Source organism: Mitosporidium daphniae (genome assembly GCF_000760515.2).
Source record: "Mitosporidium daphniae strain UGP3 chromosome Unknown contig-110, whole genome shotgun sequence".
NCBI classification, from domain to species: Eukaryota; Fungi; Microsporidia; genus Mitosporidium; species Mitosporidium daphniae.
Genome location: NW_013546721.1, coordinates 1 through 15,793, shown reverse-complemented (window position 1 = coordinate 15,793; position 15,793 = coordinate 1). Strand labels below are relative to the sequence as shown.

The 15,793-nt window shown below is 41.2% G+C and overlaps 13 protein-coding genes across 13 annotated transcripts; 8 read left to right on the top strand and 5 right to left on the bottom strand.

Moving 5' to 3' along the window:
• Nucleotides 1-372: 372 nt before the first annotated feature.
• DI09_110p130 (uncharacterized protein) lies at nucleotides 373-1,083 on the top strand (the record flags this gene model as incomplete). Its single annotated transcript, XM_013384085.1, has 3 exons — nucleotides 373-453; nucleotides 488-907; nucleotides 934-1,083. 3 exons carry the CDS (start codon nucleotides 373-375, stop codon nucleotides 1,081-1,083), a joined length of 651 nt encoding a protein of 216 aa, XP_013239539.1.
• Nucleotides 1,084-1,355: 272 nt separating this feature from the next.
• DI09_110p120 (L-serine dehydratase 1) lies at nucleotides 1,356-2,964 on the top strand (the record flags this gene model as incomplete). Its single annotated transcript, XM_013384084.1, has 5 exons — nucleotides 1,356-1,538; nucleotides 1,570-1,977; nucleotides 2,005-2,680; nucleotides 2,709-2,826; nucleotides 2,862-2,964. 5 exons carry the CDS (start codon nucleotides 1,356-1,358, stop codon nucleotides 2,962-2,964), a joined length of 1,488 nt encoding a protein of 495 aa, XP_013239538.1.
• A 133-nt stretch (nucleotides 2,965-3,097) lies between these two features.
• On the top strand, nucleotides 3,098-4,246 carry DI09_110p110 (uncharacterized protein; the record flags this gene model as incomplete). Its single annotated transcript, XM_013384083.1, has 1 exon — nucleotides 3,098-4,246. The coding sequence occupies one exon, from the start codon at nucleotides 3,098-3,100 to the stop codon at nucleotides 4,244-4,246; it is 1,149 nt and encodes a 382-aa protein (XP_013239537.1).
• Nucleotides 4,247-4,343: 97 nt separating this feature from the next.
• Nucleotides 4,344-6,115, bottom strand: DI09_110p100 (tRNA-splicing ligase RtcB-like protein; the record flags this gene model as incomplete). The annotated part of the gene is made up of 6 exons (XM_013384082.1): nucleotides 4,344-4,451; nucleotides 4,477-4,914; nucleotides 4,953-5,128; nucleotides 5,154-5,547; nucleotides 5,584-5,922; nucleotides 5,957-6,115. 6 exons carry the CDS (start codon nucleotides 6,113-6,115, stop codon nucleotides 4,344-4,346), a joined length of 1,614 nt encoding a protein of 537 aa, XP_013239536.1.
• Nucleotides 6,116-6,216: 101 nt separating this feature from the next.
• Nucleotides 6,217-7,203, bottom strand: DI09_110p90 (uncharacterized protein; the record flags this gene model as incomplete). The annotated part of the gene is made up of 1 exon (XM_013384081.1): nucleotides 6,217-7,203. The coding sequence occupies one exon, from the start codon at nucleotides 7,201-7,203 to the stop codon at nucleotides 6,217-6,219; it is 987 nt and encodes a 328-aa protein (XP_013239535.1).
• Nucleotides 7,118-7,372, top strand: DI09_110p80 (uncharacterized protein; the record flags this gene model as incomplete). The annotated part of the gene is made up of 2 exons (XM_013384080.1): nucleotides 7,118-7,230; nucleotides 7,261-7,372. The coding sequence occupies 2 exons, from the start codon at nucleotides 7,118-7,120 to the stop codon at nucleotides 7,370-7,372; spliced, it is 225 nt and encodes a 74-aa protein (XP_013239534.1).
• Nucleotides 7,373-7,392: 20 nt separating this feature from the next.
• DI09_110p70 (uncharacterized protein) lies at nucleotides 7,393-8,400 on the bottom strand (the record flags this gene model as incomplete). Its single annotated transcript, XM_013384079.1, has 5 exons — nucleotides 7,393-7,773; nucleotides 7,804-7,965; nucleotides 7,993-8,147; nucleotides 8,171-8,258; nucleotides 8,284-8,400. The coding sequence occupies 5 exons, from the start codon at nucleotides 8,398-8,400 to the stop codon at nucleotides 7,393-7,395; spliced, it is 903 nt and encodes a 300-aa protein (XP_013239533.1).
• A 367-nt stretch (nucleotides 8,401-8,767) lies between these two features.
• Nucleotides 8,768-10,164, top strand: DI09_110p60 (DNA clamp loader; the record flags this gene model as incomplete). Its single annotated transcript, XM_013384078.1, has 2 exons — nucleotides 8,768-8,972; nucleotides 9,953-10,164. The coding sequence occupies 2 exons, from the start codon at nucleotides 8,768-8,770 to the stop codon at nucleotides 10,162-10,164; spliced, it is 417 nt and encodes a 138-aa protein (XP_013239532.1).
• Nucleotides 10,165-10,757: 593 nt separating this feature from the next.
• On the bottom strand, nucleotides 10,758-11,489 carry DI09_110p50 (uncharacterized protein; the record flags this gene model as incomplete). The annotated part of the gene is made up of 1 exon (XM_013384077.1): nucleotides 10,758-11,489. The coding sequence occupies one exon, from the start codon at nucleotides 11,487-11,489 to the stop codon at nucleotides 10,758-10,760; it is 732 nt and encodes a 243-aa protein (XP_013239531.1).
• On the top strand, nucleotides 11,467-12,412 carry DI09_110p40 (uncharacterized protein; the record flags this gene model as incomplete). The annotated part of the gene is made up of 3 exons (XM_013384076.1): nucleotides 11,467-11,497; nucleotides 11,559-12,292; nucleotides 12,347-12,412. 3 exons carry the CDS (start codon nucleotides 11,467-11,469, stop codon nucleotides 12,410-12,412), a joined length of 831 nt encoding a protein of 276 aa, XP_013239530.1.
• Nucleotides 12,413-12,431: 19 nt separating this feature from the next.
• Nucleotides 12,432-14,048, top strand: DI09_110p30 (uncharacterized protein; the record flags this gene model as incomplete). Its single annotated transcript, XM_013384075.1, has 3 exons — nucleotides 12,432-12,617; nucleotides 12,689-12,879; nucleotides 13,304-14,048. 3 exons carry the CDS (start codon nucleotides 12,432-12,434, stop codon nucleotides 14,046-14,048), a joined length of 1,122 nt encoding a protein of 373 aa, XP_013239529.1.
• A 131-nt stretch (nucleotides 14,049-14,179) lies between these two features.
• DI09_110p20 (ferritin) lies at nucleotides 14,180-14,892 on the bottom strand (the record flags this gene model as incomplete). The annotated part of the gene is made up of 2 exons (XM_013384074.1): nucleotides 14,180-14,728; nucleotides 14,821-14,892. The coding sequence occupies 2 exons, from the start codon at nucleotides 14,890-14,892 to the stop codon at nucleotides 14,180-14,182; spliced, it is 621 nt and encodes a 206-aa protein (XP_013239528.1).
• A 31-nt stretch (nucleotides 14,893-14,923) lies between these two features.
• On the top strand, nucleotides 14,924-15,793 carry DI09_110p10 (uncharacterized protein; the record flags this gene model as incomplete). Its single annotated transcript, XM_013384073.1, has 1 exon — nucleotides 14,924-15,793. A coding segment is annotated over one exon (870 nt), but the record flags the coding sequence as incomplete, so codon positions are not given.

Genomic DNA, 15,793 nt, shown 5'->3' with positions numbered 1-15,793 from the left:
CAATCCTATTTCTTTGGTGTTGGGACTATCTTAGAAAAAGTGGACGTTCTGGATTTTTTCTTGCCCTTAGTGGAGGCATAGATAGCTACCTTGTGGCCTTAATAATTTACCATCTTTTCACACTTTTAAGTGAGCAAAATCACGCTCAAGGTACAAAACTTGCCTTCATTGAACCAAGAAATAGGATTGCCGTCAACTTTTAGGTAACCACTAGATTCCTTGTGATAGCTCGTTCCTTCAATGCTCCTATATGAGGTCTAAAAACAATACAAATTCTTCTTTTCTCAGAGCCAGTAAGCTTGCAGAGGCAATTGGGTGGTACATTTACTATTACATATCTTGGTCGAACATAGTTCTTTCTGTGTTGTAAACATGGACGATGTTGTTGAAAGTGCTCGCAACTCAGTTCCGACGTTGAAAGCCAATAGCCAGGTCGCATATCAAAATTTACAAGTGAACCATCAATTTGATGCTGACATTTCTTTAGGCAAGACTTAGAATGGTTCTCTCCTACTATATTTCACAAATGTCTTCCAATGCCCTAGTACTGTCTGCATCAAATTTAGACGAAACCATAACGGGGCACTTCACAAAATACGATTGCTCTAGTGGAGACTTGAATCCAATAGGATCCATTCACAAGTCTCAAGTACGGTCAATGGTAAATTACTTCTGGGAGACACATGGCACAGACAAATTCGGCATTTTACGAGAGTACGATTTACATCTTATTGTCAGCATACTTTGTGCAACCCCATGTGCCGAGTTGGACAGCCAGTTCAAAAGCGACGAGGTAGCCCTGAGATATTTATCTTATCAGGACGAACTTCAAATGACATATGACAAAATCGAACACATGTCCAAACTCAGAAAAGAAAAGAATTATGGTCTATCAAGCTTAAGCAAGGTATCAGAATTTTCTGTCATTTTTAGGATTCGGCACAATTTATAAACAGATATCTAAAAAATAGACACAAGTCCACAGCCTTGGCCCCGACTCTACACCTTTCCATTGACTCTGTTGATGGAAGAAGATATGACAGAAGACCTCTCTTTTACTCTGCAAAGTTGATAGGCAAATAAAGTTTAAGATCCTCATTTATCCACTTTTATGTGATTGGACTACACTTCCATACTTCTTAAATTAGAAATGCCTGTTTTTGATCCCCGTAGCAATGTTTGCATTATTAAAAAAGCCGAATACTCAGAGCGGCTTTTCACTTTTTAAAAGAAATCTCGCTTCTCATTTGTCACATCGTAGCGATGCCATTGTGAACAAGTCTGCGCTCGCAAAGAGATACTTAACTCCGGGCGAGTCTACAGATGAAAAAGGCCCGTATATTTCGATTTTCAACATGTATTCGATTGGAATTGGGCCTTCTTCGTCGCATACTTTAGGCCCAATGAGAGCTGCAAACAAATTTGTAACAAAACTTGAAGCAAACGGAGTGCTTGGAGCACTCCATTCCATTTTTGTCCACCTATATGGTTCTTTGGCTTTGACGGGAGAAGGACATGGCACCCCAAAGGCCATTGCTGTAAGTTTAAATTTCTTTGCTTATTTTTAAGATGGGCCTAATAGGGAAAGATCCAGAATCAATCGACCCGACCACCATTCCAAAGTTGTTGAAATCTATCGAAGAATGTTCGGTGTTGCATGTCCTTGAAAAAGTTCAACTTTCTTTTTCAATGCAGGAGAATATAAACTTTCACAAGAAAATCTTTCTTGCAAAGCATTCTAATGGCTTAGCCTTTATGGCGTTTGGAGCTGATGGGTCCCTGCTTGCAAAGGAGACGGTTTTTTCGATTGGAGGCGGATTTGTTATCTCCGATGGCTTCCAACTGCGAGGAAAGGTTATTGTTGACGCAAGCGATAAGCCATCCAATTCAAAAGACCGTCCTCAAGTTCCTTATCCATTTTTTTCAGGTGAAGAGCTACTTACTTGGTGTAACGACCATAGAAAAACCGTTTCAGAGGTTAACGGTCCATCGCTTTTATAATAGATTGCATTTGAAAACGAAAGGCCATTTATTTCCTCAACAGACAAGATTATTCAAAAAACACTTCATATTTGGAGAGTGATGGAAGCGTCAATTATTGCTGGATTGAGCCGTGATGTGAATTCTATCCTGCCTGGCGTATTGAAAGTTAAGCGAAGAGCCCCATCTTTACTATTGCAACAAGTAAACGATTCAGCCGATGCATTTAGCTTGGCGTTAACACCTTTTCTAGAAAGAGACAAAAATCTTAATCAGATATTTGCGGGAGTCCACAATGGCCCGCCCACTGGCATGGTTAGAGATATTGACTGGATTTCTACTTTTGCTATTGCAGTCAACGAAGAAAATGCGGATGGTGGGAGAATTGTAACGGCTCCGACTAACGGAGCTTCTGGAGTTATTCCGGCTACTTTGAAGTACTGGCTTGAGTTTGGACAGCACACTAAATCGTCAAATAACTCTGGTGAAGAGGAAATGATTTGCACTTTCTTGTGGACCGCAAGTGCTATAGGATTTTTGTTTAAGCATGGCGCGTCCCTTTCCGCTGCTGAAGTTGGATGTCAGGGCGAAATTGGGGTAGCCTCTTCAATGGCCGCTGCGGGTTTGGCCGCTGTTCTTGGAGGAACTCCAAAACAAGTGTTGAATGCTGCCGAAATAGCAATGGAGCATCATTTAGGAAGTATTCCGCTCCCCTTTACTGTTAATAGTGACATGCGATCCTATTGCTGGATTGGTTCAAATCCCGTGTATTGAAAGAAATGCGATGGGTGCCGTAAAGGCATTAACTGCAGCTCAGTTAGCTCTAAAACGAGATGGAAATCAAAAGTTTGAACCATATTGTCAATTTCCTTTTTCTTTAGGATATCTCTAGATCAAGTAATCAAGACGATGAAGCAAACCGGGCTTGATATGAAGGCAGTTTACAAGGAAACCTCGTTGGTAAGCCCATCTCCAAAGTTATAACCCCAAAATTAGGGTGGGCTAGCTTTGCATATCCCTGAATGCTAATTTTCAACAACCTCAACCTCAACAACTTGACAACTTCAATTTAAATTTACAATAAAATATTTTTGAACATGCGTGTAATTTTGAACTTATGGCCATGCTTTCAATTGGAATTCCTTTGTTTGGCAAAAAGAAAAAATGTGGATTGCGGCCACCATCATTTCAACCCTCTAGCTATTTAGATCCAAAAGTGGGGGGTGTTCCAATTATTCCCCTGCCATTTGAAGCTTCTTTCAACGAAAAAATTAACCTCCAGTGTCAGACATGCCAAAAATCTTTGTTTTTGCTCTTTCAAGCTTGCACGCCATTCGATCGAGAAGGCATTGACAGGATCTTGTTTGTTTTTGAATGCAATAATTTTGAATGCACCCGCTCCAGTGAGAGCATCGTTGCGTTTGCTGCATATTTGAGGGTGCCGAAGACCCCCGTTCCACATGTAACTACTAGTCTCCATACAGGTCCAAAGAAAGATGCGCCAATAAAAAAAGAAGCTAAACTTTTCAATCCGTTTGTTATTGAAAATGTGGTCACAAATTGCCCTGCTCAAGACAAACTAACTATAAAAGAGGACGATGAGCTTGTTTTTATCTCAAAGCCCTTTCCTTTGCCACGAAAATTTACAGCCTATCCTATTGAATTTGAGGAACGAGATGTGTTTGAAATGGACGATATCGCCAACTCTGATAGCGAATCTGACACGCAAGGCGATGATTTAGAAAACCTTGCGCAAAATCTTTCCCTGACAAAAGAAATTTTTGGCAATCATCTGCATGAAGATAGTGAAACGCTTGGCTTCGAGAACGAGAGTTTTGAAAGAATCCTACCGCCAAATCTTGATGAGAATTTTTATAATTTTGAAAAAACCATCTTAAAGGAACCTTGGCAAGTGATAAGGTATTCTTGGAATGGCTTTCCGCTTTTGGCTCAGTCACCGGTCAATGCTGATTTCAGGTGCCATTCCTGCAGTTCCCCGCTTGTTTTTGAGTGCCAGCTTATGCCGGCCCTTCTGCATCTTTTACAAACAGAAAAGGAGGCCTCCATTGGTCTCAACTCGGACTCAACCATTAACGAAAATAGCAAGGGAATGGAATGGGCCACCATTCTCATTTATTCCTGCTCATCTGATTGTGGGGCATCAAAGCTTCAGAGCAATCCGGATCGCCAAGATGCACAGGATGCACAAGATGAGCATTGCATTATTTTTTGTAATGCAATCATTCAACATGAGCCTAATTCTTGACGCTAAAACGCCCCATAGACTATCAATGATCACTTGGTAACCAAAGTGAGCGCAAGTTACATAAATTAATTATTACACCAGACACTCAACATTAAAATTAGCCTTTTATGACAGCAATGGGCCTCAGTTGGATGGCTTTTATAGACAATCCGGCAAGCTCACAGGTGTCCACCACTTCTGTTACATCTTTATAAGCCTCAGGCGCCTAAAAATTAACTTTCAACTTTAACCTCTTCAGAAAGAGAAGAAATATCTGCAATGCAGACGGTAATCCCATCCTTTTGGAGACGAGATAAAATCTCTTGACTGGACAGTGTTTTCTTGGCCTCCACGCGAGACTTGGCTCGACCAGCACCATGGCAAGTAGATCCAAATGAAGAAGCCATGGCGTTTGGTCCTCCTGTAAGCACATAGCTGTAGGTTCCCATTGAACCTCCAACTAGAACAGGTTGCCCAATTTCTGAATACATGGCCGGAAGAGATGGGTGGCCCGGCGGGAAGGATCGTGTTGCGCCTTTCCTATGCACAAGCAGTGTGCGAAGTTCTGTAGGGTTCTCTCCCTGGCCAATGGAATGCTCTTCAAACTTTGCCATATTATGCGAAACATCATAAACAAGATGCATATCAAGCTCTCTTGCTGTCTTTGCTGGAAAAAGCTTCTCAAAAGCCTATAGCGTTAGAGTTATAGAATTTATGGTCTGCCTACCTTTCTAATGAAAAACGTCAAGATCGATCTGTTGCAATAGGCATAGTTTGCCGCAGCATTCATTGCCCGAATGTATTCCTGGCCTTCCCGTGAATTTATCCTTGCACATGCAAGCTGGCTGTCCGGAATCGATATGTTATCTCGCTCCATGGCTCCCTTCATTAGGTCAATGTAATCTAGAAATATTGCACAAAAGGCTACTTGATGCGATTTCGTGCCCAAGTCCTCGGCTTCCACAGTGCACCATGATGCAAACTTGCCCAATCTTGGAGATTCCCATAGCTTTTGCAGCCTTTTCGTCATAAATGCATGAGACTGTTTGGATTTCTGCATAATGATTTCCAGCTCCAAGTGAGCCCAGTTGCGAAATTCCCCTTCCCTTGGCCCTCTGGGAAACGCAAGCTGGATCTGCTGGCTGGATAGATCCGTTTTCTTCGCAGGTCACCAAATCTTCTGGCCATGCATATCCGTTTTTAACGGCCCAGTTGACGCCGGTAGATAAAATCTCATTAAGGTTTTTGATGTCAATTTTAATGTTCGATGATGCCTTTGGTTGGCTTCCTGCAATTCCCACTGGAAGCGTCTCAAATAGACTCTATTTGTAAAGAGAATCAATAGAGATGCCTCATACCCGAGCTAATTGCTCCTTAATAGGATTGATGTCATCAATCGTCAGATTTGTCCTGATAAGCCTGACACCGCAGTTGATATCAAAGCCAACACCACCCGGAGATACAATGGCAGCTGGATCGTTTGCATCAAATGCAGCAACATTTCCGATCGCAAAGCCATACCCAGAATGGATGTCGGGTAGGCCAATTGACGAGCCAACGATTCCGGGAAGAGTTGCCACATTTGCCAGCTGCAGAAGGGCCGGAAGAAATCCGGTTGGACCGATGTTCCTACTCTTTTTAATCTCTTCATTCATCTCGTTCAAAAGAACTTCATTTAGGAAGATTTGAACCGGGACCTTTTAATGGGGTATTAGAAAGAAAGAAAAATACTTTGCATGGTAACCAGTCGGGAATGATTGGTAGGGTGTGCATAACACCGCAGGATGAGTCCGACTTGCAAAGAAAGTCTTCATAGTTCTTGGCAAAAACCTGCTTTAAAGGAGGAAATCCACGAGCCGTTGGTGTTGAGGACATGCTGTTCTGTTCCATTGGCAAATAGACTAAATTTGTAAATTTTAATTTGGTTTATTCGGCTGTGGCTTCGGAGCCCTCTACGGGAAACCCAGACTCCAATAAAAAAATCAATGACCCTATGAAAAGTAATTAAATGCGAGCAGGTTACCAATTCTATGGTCATAGTCTGTGGTAGAACAAAACCTAAGGGATTTTATAAGAAGATGCACGTGAAACATAAAGTTCGTGTCAATTTTAGCATATTGCTTCGCCATTAGGGAGTTTACGCGGGCATGAATTTCATCCTCATTTTCCAAGGATTCGCAGGAAATGTTTCCGAGATCCTTGGAGATCTTGTTGCATGTTGTGATGAACAGCATGCAATTTGAAAGGATCTTTGAAATGATTCTATAAAGCTGCCAATTGGTCAAAAACAGATCCTTTAAACAACCATCTAGGAATTTTGAATGAGAATTCATCACAAATTCCAATAATGGCGAATCTGATGTGCGTTCAACCGAAAACACGTACACAAAATCATTCCAATGATAATCGATGACCTCAAATTGACCATAAGATAAGAACGAATTGATAAAGAAAATCATTTTCGACTTTAGCAGGTGCATTTGTATCATTGATGTCTTGATGGAGGGATATTTGATATCCAAAGACCTGAATCCGCATATCGATTCAAAGTTGAAACAGTGGCTGAGCTGAGACGAAATCACGTGAAATTGCAAGAGTTGCCTAAAAAGAAGTTGATATTTTGTCATTGATTTCTTTGACAGGACAATGGACAGGGGGTAAGAAACTTCATAATTGATATCAAGTAGTTGGTAGCCTAAGGATGAAAATCGGAATTTCATACCAAGAGGAATGTAATTCTTTGAAGCCGACCTTTGCAGGGCAGGGACGCCGGCGTCGTTTGACGAAATATGAATGATGTTCATCAGCAGATCGGTAAGCGTGTCTTCTTGGAAACCCAATGAAAATTTGGACATCAATTTGGAATCTATCTTTGACTCGTACAGGCTGAAAATGCTGTCAAAATTGGATTGCAATCGTTCCAAAGAAGCTGGAGCTTTGGGATTGGATAGTTCTGTTCTTGAGATGTTGAAAAACATTGAAAAGATATCTGAGGCCTGCAAAAAGTAGAATTCTTTGAGAACCCTAACGAAAAGGCACAAACAGAAAACCTTATATTCGAGAAAAGCTCGTTCTGCGTTAAAATCATATCGGATAGCTGTCGATATGCTAGCGAGTGGATTTTCTCAATACAAGACACAAACCTAAGTGTCAAACAGATCAAAATCTCACGCTTTCGATGTATCCCCGGATTTGTATATGAGTTCTATTTGTGGATATTCCAAAAACCGGTATTGGCTGCTACATTCCTTTAAAGTATAAACATATTTTCCGGTCATCAAAATCATCGTCTGCAAATTGTCACTCCGAAACAATGCGGGGACATATTCATTGATGATGGAAAATTTTTCGCTCCAATAGTTGGAGTTAAAGTCCTCAATAAGATCTTCTTTTTTCAGAGTCACATCTTCTTGAATGAAAAAGTCTCCGAGCGGGTCTACCAATTGACCTGTTTTCACCCAATTGGCGGCGATTTCAAACACAGGAGCATAGCAAGCTTCAAGGATAAATTCCACAATACACTCAACTTCTTTTGACTTGGATGAGTACTTTGCACAGTTTTCAATAAGCCTAATTACCCCACAACCAGACAGCTTTTGGTTCGAAACTGGGTCAATAATTTGCGCAGTCAAAAATGCGAACAACGAAGATGGGCCTTCAAGATAAAAAAGCAACTTTTGGAGCGACAGGTCATTTTTGTTGAATTGGCGCTCAATATCAAGCAACAAGAGCCTGTAATCCTAATGAACGGCAGAAAAGGAAATTACTTGGAGTATTGCGCCAAGTGCGGAGCCTAGTGCCTGTGCAACCAAGCCAAAATTGTATATAGATGGCACGTTCGATTTTTCAATGAATGCACTGATGGCTTTATAGTTTCTGCAGATCGGAATAAGACGCTCGATGATGGAGCACACCGAAGGATCTATGTTTAGAAATGCAAAATACCAAAATATTGCCTGTCAATACAATATTCCGGCGATGTATAGTTTTTCTCGGGGCGTTCAATAGCTCTGATGTGATCCGTGTTAAATCCCTACAATTTAACAGCATATCGGTACCAAACAGAAATCTATAATCTCGTTTAAGGCAACAAACTCGGAAATGTCGCAAGCATCAAAAGGAATCGAATTCTGGGCTGGCGCATTTTCAAGCGTGTACGGCTTTAAATCGTCCATGTGTGAATCAATAATGTCTGAATGGATAAATTTTCTTTTATGTGCATGTTTTGGGGCGTTCATACTAGAGGTTACCTCTACACTAAGTGGATTCGTTTGATAACAAATTAATTTTAGGGTTCGAAGTTCAAATTGTCCATTTCGCGTCAGTTGAGATGCAGCACTTCAGGGCAAAATAATTTGTACCCTAAATAAAATTTAGGGGAATAATAAAATGGAGAACCGGGGTATCGATCCCCGCGCCTATCGCATGCAAAGCGATCGCTCTACCATATGAGCTAGTTCCCCTTAACGTTTGTCGAGAAATTTTTATATAAAAATACATAATCCGTACATTTTCAAACGATAGAACACCATTTTCCACAAAATGCTAACTTTTCCTCTATTAGAGGGCCTCCTTAAACTGCCCCGTTTTGGCAGGCCGCTTTTTTGCACTCATTTATTTTCTACTTTTTCACAGACTAAGGGCCCTCCTGACCCCAAATCTCCTCTTTTTGTATCTCCACTGTATCAATTTTTTGAAGATGGCGTTCCGGTCCCAGACGCCAATTCAGAAAAGTTCCATACTTTTGGTAATTTGTTATAATAATTTCAGGCCGTTCTTGGAGCGCTGCAGAGTTGCGTCTTAAATCCTTTGAAGACCTTCATAAACTTTGGTTTGTATGTTTGAAAGAACTTAACGTCCTGTCAACGCAGGAAACATTTGCGTCAAGAAGGCATGTGGAATGGAATGGAACTTCAAGGATACTCAAAGTATTTATTTGGACTATTAATATCTCTAGACTAGATTGACAATGAAAAGAATCAGACAGGTCGTTCGAGAAAGGAAGAAGATGTATGAGGAGGCTGTTGGGCTCTGGAGGAGAAAAAAACAAGGAAAGCCTCTAGAACTTTCTCAAAAGGAGGAAGACATGGCTTGGGCATTGAGAAAAGTCAATCAAGTCCGGCAGAACACCAGATCATTCCGCAAGTTCTTGCGATATCGTCGTAAAGTTCATCCCAAAATTTAATTATTAAAAGTTTTTATCGCTCCTTCCCGCAATGACGCTACTCTGGGCCGATAAACATAGACCCAGTAGCTTGGACGAGCTGGATATGCATCCAGAAGTAACAACCCAATTGAAAGCATTCGTAAGCATATATGCAATAACTTAGGCTCGGCTTGGCGATATTCCACATCTGTTGATCTATGGCCCTTCCGGTGCCGGAAAAAGGACCAGAATCATTTCCCTGCTAAAGACGCTCTACACACCAGCTGCAATTGAAAAGGTAGTTTTTTCAACACCAACCATTTAGCTAAAAATTGACAACAAGTCATTTGATACGCCATCTGGAAAAACGGTCGAGCTGCATACAATTTCGAGTCTTTATCACGTTGAGATGAATCCAAGGCACGTGTTTTCTTCTGACCTGAATTTAGCGATGTTGGTTTTTACGATCGTTTGGTTGTGCAAGAGATGCTAAGAGATTTTGCACAAACACAGCAAATCTCCAGAGAAGCTCCTCGCGAGTACAAAGGTAAGCTTTCCGCAAATTTATTGCCCCCAATTAGTGGCCATTTTAAACGAGGCCGATATGTTGACAAAAGATGCTCAACATGCACTTCGAAGAACCATGGAGAAATATATGACCAATCTCCGCATTATTCTGTTCAGCTCTAATCTTGGAAAAATAATTGAGCCTCTCCAAAGCAGATGCGTATTGGTTCGCGTTCCGGCGCCCGAGGATGAACAGGTATTCCTCTCTCATTATGCTTGTTTGTAGGTCAAAAGTCTTTTGCTTCATGTGTGCAAGCAAGAGGGCATACTTAACCCATCCCCTTCTCTGATTGGCGAAGTAGTCGCCTATGCTCAGGGAAACATAAGAAAGGCCCTTCTTTCGCTCGAAATTTCGCTCAAAAGCAAAAAGTACCTTCCGCCGCATCTATAACCTCATAGTCCAAATCAAATCGAAATTACGGATTGGGAAGCTCTAATAGAAAATATTGCCCAGAGCTTAATACAAGAGCAAACCCCGGCAAGGTTAACATGTTGTCCTAACCCCATGTAGGCTCCTATTGGTCCGGGCAAAGTTCTATGAACTTCTGTCCCATTGTATACCTGCTTCGTTGATTCTGAAGGTTTATTTTTATTCTCAACCATAGAAATTGGCCTTCTCGCTGGCCAGCCGAACTGAAGAATTTCTAAAACGACAGGTTTGCCAAGATGCAGCACACTATGTATGGTGATTTTTCGGTAACACATCAGGAAACAAGAATTGTACAAGGGGCCAAAAGCATTTTCCATCTAGAGGCTTTTGCTGCAAAGTTTATGTATACCTTTAAGCAGTACTTGATTTCTATGGACACTTTTTAATGATTAAAGATTTTCTTGCTTGTTGGTTTTCGTGTAAATAGAGTTGATGGAAGATATTTCTTTGGCACTCGTCAGCTTTTGCTGCACCATTGTGTTGAAGACGGACCGATTTGGCGGATGGTAATCCAGGTTTCTACCTGGTTGGCCAACGGTGGGGTCATTTACAAGATGATCAGATGCGGTGGCAAAAACATAATCCTGACCGATAACTATTTTCCTGCTGACATTTGACCTTGAAGAGCTGGTTATAGGATTAAACGGAACAATATCTGATTTCAGATATTGGTGGGAACACACAGGACACAGAGAAGTGGAAAAGCTTGCGGTTTTTAAAATACACTCTGAAAATATGCATCCACATCCCCAGATGAAGAAAAAGGGGTTGACTCCATTCAGTGAGCGTCCGGAAACCGGACAAACATAGCTAAGAAAGTCGGTTTTGATGGATAAATTCTGCAGATCTTTCAGGGATTTTATATAGGAAAACTTTTCGGGACCATCTGGAAATGGAAAATCTTTCTTTTGTTTTCTGCAAATTAAAAGCTCCAGAATGGAGGATTTGGAGTACAAGTGACCTAAACGACAGGAGACCACAGGAAATACAAGAGGCTCCTTGGAAAGTTCACATGTCGTCCAGTTTGCCACTATTTGGGCAGACGAGCTGAGAGGCTCGTTTCGCTTGGCGGTTTTTACCATTTCACATCGCTTGGGAATGGATCCTCCATCTGCTCCCATGCCAGTTGGTAATGAAAGTTAAAATTGAAATTATGCCCAATTTTTTATTTTAAATCCGATGATTAAAAGATCAAAGCTCTCGTTTAAAGGCTTTAAAGCCCCGATTTCGGCCGTTGAAGATGGGTCCAACTCAAAAGTGTCTCTCAAAGCGCAAGGAAAAGACGAGTCAAAAAATCCAAACAGTACACTTACATTTTGACGACATAGAATGGGTTCCGTTGACCAACCAAGATGGCCTGATTGGCCCTCTTTGGCTTACGTTTGAAAGAGACTCTGAACGATATTCTCTTTCTTTTTCTGAGCTTGGAACAATTTCTCTTGTTCCATTGCTTGTATCTGATGCGCAGCCATCTGCTTCCCATCATGTCGTTGTGGGTCAATTTATTGGGGACAGAAGCCATTTTTCAATTAAGACGTCGCATGGCAAATACCTTGGATTTGATAAGCATGGGTTTGTTGAGACTACAAAAGAAGCCATTGGTCCACATGAATTGTGGATCCCAATATTTCTGAACGATACCGATGGGATACCTTGTGTGATATTCAAAAGAAAGTCCTACAATACCGAAGATGTCGATATGCATCTTCAATATGATTTTAGTTACAAATGCCTGAGAGCAGATATTGAAGCAAGAGAAGAGGCTACAAAATTTTTTATTTTCCACCATTCAACAAGATCTGCTAACACGCTTGCCAAGAGCTCTGAAGCAGGCAGCTCCGCACAACCCTCCATTGATGTTTCCAACTACGAGTATGACCAAATGAAAAGATACGTTTCGTGGTACGATCGAAAGCTGAGCCTGGTAAAGAGTAAGATGGATTCGTCAACCATTAATTTAAAAACCGCCGAGGAAAAGGGCCAGCTGCACTCTGCCTTGTTGGATCGCAGAGAAAAACTAAAGTCAGACAAATATTGTAAATAAAATTTTAATTTTTCAATTGATGCTCGGATTTGATGCCTGTTTGGAGGGCTTGCGTCTGTCTTTGGGCGCCTCCTTATGCAGGGATTTGCCTCAGCATTCAAAAATACTTTGCAATTCAAATGAAATTTTTGAACAGCTGTCCAGTATTATAAAAAAGGCTCCAAAACTGTGTCGCTCACATGTGGATCAAGCAAATGCCTTGCTTGTATTTTTTCTATTTGAACATGCATCGCTGGACGCAAAGGTGGCTTGTTTTGGCGTTTTATTTACCTTTAGATTGCGACCCGATACATCGATTCGCTCCTTCAAATTACAGAAGCCCCTAAACGCTCATCGCAGTGGGGAGTATATACAGACATGCTTCTGGGCTCGATCCAGTATTCCCTGATTTCGCTCAACAGCTCGATGGTTAATCCTATCCAATTTCCTGGATTTGATCATGTGCTTGAGAAAATCCCAGACAATTCGTATGTTAGAACCGAATTTTTATTCCTGCTCACTTTGGATTCTCAGACGATGAGGAAAAAAATGCTTCCAATGGCAAATTCGCTATCCGTTATTATCGACCACTTTTGCAATGCTCAAACATTTCCTGTTTCCATCCAACTGGAAAAGATTCTTTTGCTTCTGCGCAATGTGCACTGTTATTTGATGTCAGCTTTGGTTCGACCTTTCGATCAACTAATTTTAGGGCCCAGAGAATATGCAGTTTCTTCTTCCAATTTTTAAGGATGTCTACGATTTATTCGAAATTATTGTGCTCAAGTTTGTCGATATTTTTCCAAACATCTCGGCATTTGTATCGGAGATCTTTTCAGCCACCAAAAATTGCGCGTTACGCGCCTCAGAATTCGAGCCATTCAGGTAATCATTGGCTTGATCTGAAATTAGACTTGCTCAGTTTGCGTTGATTTTCAACATTTCATCGCACTTGAGTATTGAATTTTCAAAATCTCTGTTCTGTGAGCTGATTACTACGCTGTTGTGTCCCGATAATTACAGGTCAATGCAAATTGCTCAACTTAAGCTACTGACCTCTTTGATGATGGGCCTGCCTCCCGTTGAAGCTTGGTTTCCCCTGGACAATTTGCTGAAGTTTGAGGCCTTTTTAACAGCCTCAATGCTAGACATTGCGAATGAGGCCTTTTTTAATGAAAACTTTGTCTGTGCTTTGGGTGAATTATATCTTTGCAGTCCCTTTTTGCTATCTCGTTCGGGGTCCCTATTTGTCCAGCTAATCGAAAATTCTATTTTTCTTACTTTGAGCGTCAAGTCCCTGTGGCGGCTAAAATTCCGAGATGCCATTCACCCTCGCAGGCAATCAAGGGCGTACCACAGACTTGGTTCGCTTGACCCGCATCCTGCAAATACAGATGATTGTTCAGGAGCGGAAAATAAATTGGGCTCCGAACATATCGACACCAGTGCAGCCGTGACAACGGGTGGCATCGCACCACTTGACAACCAGATTTGTTCATCTTCCGCTGCTACGGAAAACCGGCATGAAAAAGTATCTGAGCTCTCGTTACGGGAACCATTTCTCTCGAATGCTGCTATCGCCAAAGATCCGGCTTCTAAAGACTCGGCGTCTGAAATGTCAGACGCCGACTATTCACTAGTAACCGATGTGGTGTAACATTTTACCGTATTTTAATAACTTAATACCGCCAGCTTCTCTCCAGTAAAGAATTAAGTGCAAATTTTAATAAACAGATTTCTTAATTCCGAGCCCGTTTTTGGAAAACAGATTTTTCAGCCAATTGCGGGCTAGTTTTTAGACAACAAATTTTGGTCCCAAATGTAAAGGCCAAGGCCATCGACACCAGCTCGTTGCAACTGGACAAGCATGTCAACCAGCTCTTTGATACTGTCTACCTGTTCCGAAAGGAAGGTGCCCTCAATAAAGTCGGAAAGATGGGCATCTTCTTTCAGGGAAGCAAGCTTGTTTAGGTCAAGCAGAGACACGTTGACAGATTTTTCCAATTCCAACATTGCCTCCACAATTTCAAGAGCAGATTTCCACGCCGAAGCCTTCGGATGTGGAGCAATCGTATCATATGTAACTTGCCCTCCACGCTTGATGATGTAGTCTTGTAGCATCAGGGCGTGATCTCTTTCTTCAAGTGACATTTTAGCACAGTAGGCTGCAAGACCCGGAAGAGCAACGCCATCTTTGGAGCAAAAGACACTCATAGACATGTAGGAATACGACGCACCCAGCTCCATGTTAACTTGCTTGTTCAGGGCGGTCTCGCATGCTTCAGAAAAATTTTGTTTGGAAGAATACATGGGAAGGGAATGGCAAATTAAATAAGCCTACAAACTCTAAATTAAAATGAAAACTTACCAATTAAAATCAAAATGACTCATTAAGACCATCATAAGCATCATGCAATCATTTTAATTACATTTTTATCCGACTTTCGATCAATGGCTTGTCTGGTACTTTTTCTTCTCCTTTGCGTCTCATCGCCCGCCATTTTTTCTTTCGGATATTCGTATCCAGAAAATATGTTTTCCGCAAAGCTTGGCATAGATTTGTATGAAAATGGAATAACATCAATTATTTCCAATTTGGATGTTTATGCTGCAGATAAGTTGCATAATTTGATCCATTCCTCTACAGTGCTATCATCGATTGCTTACAAATTCGAGATGGTTTTGATATTTTTAGGGGCTCTCATTATTGCTCTGTTGTATTCTGATTACTCTGAGACTTATAAAAATAATCCGCCGCGTTTGGCGGTTTCGTCTTACAGGGTGTCTTCAACTCCTGCCTTGATCGGAAAATTCTTTGAGCCCCTAATTGCACTGGCATTCTGGCAATTTCTTTCGCACGTATTTTTGCAAGTTGTTGTGTCCTTTCATTCGATGAAGAATGTCGATGAATATGCGGAAAATGCTGTCAAATTATTCAACGTTATAATGCCATTTGGAGCCCTTATTCCGTATATGTGTTCGCAGGCCTATGAGGCTCTCTACAATCAGTATACAAGCTCAAATTGCATTATACGTTCTTTCCTTCTTGGTGGGCTGTATTGGATTACCCGCAGATCGATTAGGAATCTCTCTTTGAAGCCAGACTCTCCGTGCTTCATCGGCTCCTTCTATTCGGTTTTCTTTTATGCGGCTATATATATTTTGAGTTTTATCCTAACTACGACCCACCTGAATATCCTGCCTTTGGCAAAAGTGGTTCGATCCTCTGACATTTTCTTTTCAATTTTAAATGTTTCTCTTATGTTATTTGGAAAGAACATTTTCGAGGGCTTTGTTAATATCCGTCTCCTTTTCTTTCAGCTCAAAGAATATGTTCGCTACGACTATTTTTATACCGTTTCTTTTATCCTCATCATGAAGAGTAAACATCTATTCGATATC